Source organism: Corapipo altera, unplaced genomic scaffold (genome assembly GCF_003945725.1).
Source record: "Corapipo altera isolate COAL_440 unplaced genomic scaffold, ASM394572v1 0, whole genome shotgun sequence".
NCBI lineage: Eukaryota > Metazoa > Chordata > Aves > Passeriformes > Pipridae > Corapipo > Corapipo altera.
Window position 1 is genome coordinate 26,388,926 of NW_020884872.1, and position 8,652 is coordinate 26,397,577.

Below are 8,652 nucleotides of genomic sequence, written 5' to 3' on the forward strand. Positions count from 1 at the left end.
CATTTTTTTCCCTTTCAGACAGAAGAGGGAGAAAAACCCCTCGAATACCTCAAACTTTCCAATGAATATTTAAAGTGTTTTACACTTGGCAACGATCCATTCAAATCTGAGAAAGGCAAACAGGGGGAAAATATTCCAGTTCTTCATAGTTTTGAAGCTTCACATCTCATTTTGCAAAACTTTCACCCAGAAAGTCTTCTATAGGAGGAAAACAACATGTGAAGTTTCAGGGAAGTTGCTTTCCCCTTGGTAGAGGTTAAGATGGGAGAGGAAGGAAGTTAGATTTGTTTTCATTTTACTCCAAAACAAAGCTTTTATTTGGATCCTAAATTCAGTCACCAGTCCACTATGCTGATGAAATCAGACACTGCTAAAGAACAGACACTTCATAAGGTTTAGCAAATGTTAGTAAAATCAGAAGGTAAGAATATCTAAGTCTACGACTAGCTTTTCAGTTTAATAAAATACAACCTGTCATTAACGCCAAGCTTGAGCTTTTCCTTGGTGTAACCACAAAATATATACACCTCTGGTACCAGAAGGTTTAAAAGCACAGCATTAAGACATATCAGTGCATGGTTTAGCTATTAATATATGTCTTAGGTGATTTGCTCCCCAGAAGCCTTAAGAGTTAACTGGCACACACAAATATTAATTTTTCTTTGACATATTTGGCTGAATATTTGTTGGTCTGATCATTAAAAGCAATACAATTGTCTGATATTTACATCTTTTACACTATGCAGCAAAGACTATAGTCTTTATTCTAGGCTTCTTGCTCTCACAAGGGGTAACTAAGATTCATTGCAGAAAAACATCCATTTTCAGAGTGAATTGTCACAACATGAGAGGTACTAAGTACTCCTTAACAACTCAAAGTGGATTTTGCCTCATCCTTTCCCCACCCCCTCCAAGAAAAAAATTGCTATATGAGGTACTCACAGACCTAATTTGACTCTCACAGAAGCACTATTGGCTTCAACAGAATTATTCACAATTTACACTCCTGTAATGGAGATCAGTCAGTGACTGAGAAAGGACAGAGGCAATACCTGAAGGTCATTTGCAGTCTATAGCACTGATCTGATCTAAGAATTTTAACCTGATGTATATTATTAAAGGTATTTTTGATGGGTTTTTTTAATTGTATTTTCTAATCTTGCTGTAGACAACACTCTTCACTGTTCACATGAGAAGATCTTCTTTACATGGGAGCAACAGTGCAATAAATGGCTTCGTATGATAACAGTGTTTGACAGCATATCTGCATAAGTAGAAATCTTGCTGTGATGTAAAGAAAGGGAAGGGGGAGTTCTGTTTAAGCAGAAACATCATAATATTAGGTGCCTCAGGCTTTGCAAGGTAAGTGTGGGATGGAGAAGTGGGGCAGCATGTGTGAGTATTAATCGTTAATACCAACTAAAACACCTAAACTTTCATAAGCAGCTAAGGTTCATGAACTGAGTATGAGATTCAAGTAGTTCTCAGGTGGAAGGTCACAGATATATCTATATCAGCTTGTCATATTATCCTCTTGCTGGTCTCACTGAAGTTTTAACATTTGTTCTCCAGAGCAGCTGACCAAGCCAGTATGTATCAGCAGCTAGCAAATACAGCACCACCAAGAAAACATGTACTAAGGAAGGGGAGTGGACTGAAGAGCACAGAAAGATTCAAGCAGTCTCATGACACTGCCAGAATACAGACATGAAAGCAGGGGATGCACCTGCTGTCCCCTCCATCCGATTTCCACACATGCATACTCCCAGTCAAGCTCCTGATACTTGTCCAGGGACAGCTCTGACATTCACTTGAGCACACAGATGCAGCTCACTAAAATGGACGAAAATTAAACCTGACATGAAAAATAACATTCTTTGGACCTGCCTTGCAAATTGAACTGGACTTTTACTCTGCAAGCAGAAAAGCATTAGTCAACAGCAGCTGTGCAAAGAGCATTTCATAGCTGAGAGCAAGACGAGAGGAAGGGGGAAAGACAAGACCTGCCTTTTCAGCAGCAACAAGCTACTAATTTGGGTTAGCATATCATGATGTCATGCCTTTGACTGCAGCTATGAGAACAGAATTGCAAAGCAATGTGCAAAGCACAGAGAAGAACAGCATCAGCCTGTACAGAGACATAAGAACAGAGGAACATAAGATAATATTGGCATCTAACTAACCCAGTAATTTGAGGAATAGAAATTTGGTTTCAATAAACTATAAATTTTTAAAAAAAGAAAAAAAATCACACAAAAAACACCAACCAGTCTGAAGCGTAATTGAATGTAATGAAAAGTTTTCAAAAGCATTTAGTGGAAAACTGCAAAGATAGGATATCCAGTACTTGCATCATGTCCTCCTGTAAGAGCATTTGGTACTCTGACCAACAGATAATCACCCCCAGGAAGAGACAAGAAAACACTTAGTTCTCATGAGAGAGATAAAATAACACTTTTTTCAAACGTACTAATTCCAAACGAGGACAAAAAAACCTAGGAAGTTTGCATACTGACATCAGAGGCTCTGAGCAGATCTGTTCAACAGTCTCACTCCTGTGAATTTATCTCTACACACTCTAAAAGCCAAAACACGTTGGCTTCCACTCACATATGAATCCTCCTCTAATTAAAAGAAAGTAAGGCTATGGATAATTCAGTGTCAGGCTGGCAGTCCTGAATACAAGCATCTTCTATTTTTTCAAAACTACATTCACTGAAGCATTTTCTACTGCTCCTCCATTTCCTTCTCTCACTTGCAGAGACTATGCTTTAGTCTCCACTTTTGCTCCAGCCACGGCTTCTCCTGACAGTCCACAAACAGCCACAGCACTCCTCCTCTAGAAATAGCACTGGTCCCCCATTTTTTCCATTCAGCACACTGAACACAAGTTGGTCAGAACACAACCACCACCAAATCTAGCAGAGTTTGAAATACTGAACCAGCAGTGAAAACTCTGCCTAATCTATTCTGTACCCTTCAAAGCCTGTAAGACTCAAGCCTTAAACAGCACTGCAGTCAATCAATAAGAACATAAGTTGCACTTTATTTATCTACACAACATCAGTTTAAGCTTGTTAACTTTTTAATGTGAAGAAATGATCTTGAAAAGTCTTGAATATATTCAGGGTGAGATACAAATAACTTTTCTTCCTTTCTTTATTTGCTGTTCCACTAACTTAGAAACACCGGAAAAAATACTGTTATCTTTATAAGAAACATTTTACATTTCCTAAATAAAATTTTCTAATATATATATATATAGATTTAGAAAAAAGTACCTAAGAAAAATTCTCTCATTCTAAAAATATCTATTCAACAACCTTTTGCCCCATTTAAATGGGGATAAATCCTTTTACAGCATTATACAGTGAACATATTTAGTCGTAATTACTTCTACAAGTAACCACTTAAGGCAGTAAATCCTAAGAGACAACATTAAAAGGGACACCTTCTCAAAGCAAAATGGATTTCCCTGAACAACGCTAGCATTACTAGACTTAAGGGAGACATTAAGTTTGTAAGACACAAGGTAGGTACTTCTTATCCTTAGAAATGAAGAGAGACATCTCTTGAACATTTATTTTTTATCAAGTTTAATGGTGGAAGGCTGTAAATACCTGCTCTTGGCAATCGACCTGCTTAAATACTAGTAAACTAGCACTTAAGCAAATACTCTGCCTTCACCCAAGACTCTCAGTTTCACAAAGAAAAGTTCAGTTGCTTTCACAGTGTCTTAAAATACAGAGCTCTGCATGAATTAATAAAAAAGGCACAGCAAAAATAAGAGGCAGAGACACTGCACATCTACAGACCAACCATCCTCATCCTGTCAACTGGACATAAACAAGGTTTTACAGTTCCTAGAGAATGGTAGTAGCCAACTTTTATAACAGAAATTTCACTGCTTTGTGGTTCTGATCACACTTAGCAGTAAGGACAGACGATGCTCCTGGAATTCCCACATTTTAGACCTCGATACCTTGTAACGTCAAAAGGTCCATTCCTGGCCTTTCTAAAGACGATAAAAGGAGGTTTAGAAGTTTATGTCTTAAATTGCAACAAGTCCTCACAGTGTACACATGGACCGTTATTATCCGTGAGGTCAATAGAATTATGAGCAAATGGTCCTCCTCATTACATTATGGTCCCTGGTAACCTTTCAGTGTGCAGTGTCCTCCTGTCCCAACTATTACTCCAAAAATATTGGACTGTTTAAGCTCTGTAACAAGCCCTAATACCACTAAAAAAAATACTATTTTAAGGCAGAGCCTAATCCTCCTAAGTATGAGTACTAGATTTCAGGGTCATGAAAAGCTTGATATTTTAAAGTGAAAATTCACAAATGACCTCTTTCTTAAATTTTTTCAAGTATAAACAATTTCACAAAGTAAAATCTGCCAGAAGGTTCTCTGCTAGCCAGCATACAGCTTTCAACAGCAGAAATGCTGAATATGAGTTTTTATTTTTTCGACTGAAAGTTTAATAGTTGATGCCATTTAAGGAGAAAAAAGTAGCAATTAAGTATAGCATATTTATTAAATATTAACATTGCAACAAAAGTCATGTTGTCAAGCAGAAGGACTCTCTTTGTAGTTTTTCCAGCCAATCATCAGTCATAGAGCCTTATGTTGTTTCCTTTCAGGTTTTGAAACACTGACTCATGGAAATATCAGCACTGCACACTTCCTCAAAGTGGCAATCTTATAGGAAGTGTTTGTTTAGTCTTACATGACACATTGTTTTGTTTATGTATAAGGGATTCCGGTAAAAATAATTTTCAATTAAGGAAAAAAAAGAGACAAAAGCACAGTTATGGGAAGCCAAAATAAATCAATTTCAAATAGACATTTGAACAGTACATTCATTAGCACAAGTACTACTTTTTTCTTTCTACTGTACATTACTTCCTTGCAACAGCCATGAACAGAAGTAGCCAGGCATTGAGTTCTTTCAGTCCCAGTAACCACAAAAGCAACTGGACAAGAGGCAGGTAACACAATAACAATTCCTCTTAACACTGCTCCCCACACTGACAGAGTTTGCATCATTGCTCCGCAACTTCAATATCTCAGTGAGATATCTTTTGGAAGTGGCTCACCACTGCCAGTGCAACTGAATGAGGCAAACGGGTTCCTAAGAAGCTCAATGCTTCACATTTTCAAAAGACGAAACAGATGGCTCAAGCCAAATCCAAGCATGACTAGAAACAACATTCCTCAGAACAGGGAAGCATTTATGTAATTATCCATGTAGCTAAATATGGCTGATTCCATGCAACCCATCAGTCTCAAAAGAACAAGTTACACCAGCAGTAGAAAATGGCTTCATTTACCTGCAGCTTCTTGGAAATACAGGACAAGCCAGCCACAGCAATACATTATGTTAGGGCATTCAAACACCTCTAGGCTACAACGCTTTGCACAGCCAGAAGCCTCCCAACTGCATCAGCCTCTCCATCAGGGAAGGCAGCCAACATGGGTGTCTCACTCTGTGTTTGCACTGATTCCTCAAGGCATCAACCCTACATTTCATCTGATTTATAATGAGGCGCACTTGTCTATCAGCGTCCCCATTCATAATTTGCCAGCAAAGGTGTTGCAGAGAAGGAAACACCTTATCAGATCAAGCACAGAGTATTTTGTAGTCAGACATCAGTCAGAGCTTGGCCAAGAAACAAGCTCCCAAAGAACAGAACTGACCACTTCTACAGTATGATAAATCAAAGCAAATCAAGATGGGAAATGACTTATCCCATTGTACTCAAATAACTTGTCCCTTAACCCATTAAAAGATTCAAAGACTCCTGTCACTACAAAAGAGAGAAATCTACAAGATTTCAGTGAACGGGAACTGCTAAAAGACAAATTTACTCTTGGGAATAGCTAACAAAAGCAGTGTCCCTCCAACGTGCACCATCTTTTCGGTTGTGTTCAGCAACAGGCCAAGGAGCAATGGCCATCAACTGAAACACCAAAGTTCCACATGAACATGAGAAACAACTTCTTTATGCTGAGTGTGGTAGAGCACTGGAGCAGGTTGCCCAGGGAGGTTGTGGGGTCCCCTCTCTGGAGACATTCAAAACCCACCTGGATGCCTTCCCCGTGTCTAGGTGACCCTGCCTTGGCAGGGAGGTTGGGCTAGATGATCTCCAGAGATCCCTTCCAACCCTAACAATTCTGTGATCTCCCCTCAGATCCACTCACAGGATTTTTTGCAGGGAGCCTGCAAGCCTCCTTATACAACTTCTTAAAGATTACAATTGCTTTATGAGGCCTGTTAGATTAGAAACACTCCCTCAACCCACTAGAGCAATCCTGCCTCTTCCTATTTTTCTGATAAATTTCACAAGAGATATTCAGCTACAGAAACGTGTTTAACTTTCGAACCCGAATCCCAGAAACTCGCGTTCCAGTCACGAAGCCGGCGCGTGGCCGTTCCCGGGACACTTCCCATGGACAGACGGGAAGCGCTCACCAGCGCCCCCTGCCGGACGGCGCTGGAACACCTGGGCGCAGCGCGATCCAGAAAGCGTCGGGCACTATCCTGCAGCTCATCCAGGAAAGAGCTTCGGCTCTCGAGGCAGAAGGGAAGCACTGCTGCGCCGCGGATGCTGGCGGCTTTTCCTACTCGCTATCCACGCTAAAAAGCAGCAGGGATACTTGCTGCAGTACTGCCGTAATCAAACGCTTAGATTTGATGGAGGCTCTGACAACTAAAGTCAGCAGCAGGATTAACTTCTGTCTGCAACTTAAAGAGATTAATCTCAAGACTTTTGCTGCTGTTATTGTCTTCGATCTCTTCCACAATTCAAAGAAATTCCCACACTCTCACTCTCATGACTTCAATCATCACTGCTTCCTTCTCAAAAAAAAAAACCAACAAAAAACCAAACCTAAGCAAATCAAAACACCCTACCTAAGAGTCATCATTCTATACGCGAGATGTGTTCTTACTGTTTTTTACAGTAAAAAACACCAGTAGGAACAACTTGCAATAGCATCACTGCATGTGTCTGGATTTCTCCCTTGTGAAAGGACCTTTTTTTTCTCCCCTTCCCCTCTTTGAGAAGAGCCAGAGAACAAGTCTCCGACCATACTTGGTATACTGAATCTATTTTCCAGATGTATAAAAGGACACAGAATGAACACATAAAATTTTATCATATAAACTAAAAATCACCTCTTAAAATCTGCTATCACTAAACTAACTGATGACAATTAACGAGGAAACGATCCTAGCAATAGTCTCTTTGAAATGCTAATGCCACTATTCAATAATGAGATTTCCTATGTAATCTCACATTTTAGTTTTATCTAACACGATAATCGGTGGCTGCAAATTTGCTTTCGAACGCACGGACTCGAAAAGGGAGATTTCTCAAGATCTTTATTAGGAAGCCCCGAGCCCTCGGTACCCACCGCTGCGAACCAGGCGCTGAACTTCGCCACTTCCCCTGGAGCTCGCAGCCCCCGCGCCCCATCCCGGGAGCAGAACCGCTCCCTCTGCACGGGGGACTGACTGATTGTCTTACGGAAACGAGGGATTTCCCTCCCAGCCGGCACACTCAGAACTCGACCAGGGAGAGTTTAATCCGCTCGCTGACATCTGTCGCTTACTTTCTAATAATGTGGTTTGGAACTCGATCAACATCAAGGAGAGGAGAGGAGCGAATCTCCCAGCGCGGGTCGGAGGAAGCCGTGAGGAAGCGGCAGCAGCCTCTGCCCGTGCCCTCGCCGAGGGAAGGGGCCGAGGCATCCGCTCCTGCCCACAGCCGCTTTTGGGCCGGTTTCGCACCGCCTCTGCCACTGACACACAGTGCTGAGACTCGGTGACCACCTTCAAACTTTTAGTGCGTAGCTTAGCAACGAAAATAAAAAAAAAAAAAATAATAATAATAATAAAAAAAACACAACACAACAAAACAAAAAAAAAAAAAAAAAAAAACCACAAAATCCACCTAATATCCTGCGCCTCCCGGACTCCTGTGGGTGCCAGCCGGACGGACGGCGCTGCCCGCTCGTCACCGCGGCACCGACCGCCCGCCCCGCACGGCCCCGCGGAGCCCCCCTGGCCGCGGGCACCGCCCGCCCCGCCGCCCCCAGCGCTCCCCCGGCGGGACAGGAGCGCACGGCAGCACCAAGGGGTGTCCGGCGCCGCCGCCTCGCCACGCTCCCCTCCAGCGGGGGCTGCCTGCGCGCTGCCCCGCGCCCTCACCGATTTTAATCCTGACGCTCTGGAAGACCCGCAGCCCCTCTTCCTCCACCGCCATGGTGGTGCTGCCGCCGCCGCCGCGCCTGGCTCTCAGCAGTGCTCGAGCCCCGCCGCCGCGGAGACGCAGGGGCTGAGCAGGAGGAGGCAGGCGAGATGCTCCGCCGGACGGGAAGGAGGGAGGGCGGGCGGCCGCACGCCGCGACCGGGCTGGAGCGAGCGAAGGAGGGAGGGAGCAGCGAGCGACCGCGCAGCCCCGCGGAGCCGAGCCCAGCGGAGCCGAGCCCAGCCGAGCGCAGCGCCCGCCTCTCCCCCCGCCGGCCGGCAGCGCCCGCCCCGCCGCCACCACCGCCCCCTCATTGGCCAGCGGGGCGGCGGCCGCGGCGCTCATTGGCCCGCTGCCCGCGGGGGCGGGGGAGCCCCGCGCGGGGGGAGCGGCGG

The 8,652-nt window shown here is 43.7% G+C and overlaps 1 protein-coding gene across 2 annotated transcripts in view; it reads right to left on the bottom strand.

Moving 5' to 3' along the window:
* Nucleotides 1-8,447, bottom strand: part of RASA3 (RAS p21 protein activator 3) — a 126,042-nt gene extending 117,595 nt beyond the window's left edge. The window contains exon 1 of one of the 2 annotated variants that reach the window (XM_027640523.1): nt 8,218-8,447. In XM_027640523.1, the coding sequence (XP_027496324.1) occupies nt 8,218-8,272 (55 nt within the window). In that variant the 5' untranslated portion in view covers nt 8,273-8,447. The remainder of the gene's footprint in view (nt 1-8,217) is intronic. The other variant, XM_027640533.1, reaches the window with a different exon arrangement.
* Between the last annotated feature and the right edge of the window lie 205 nt (nt 8,448-8,652).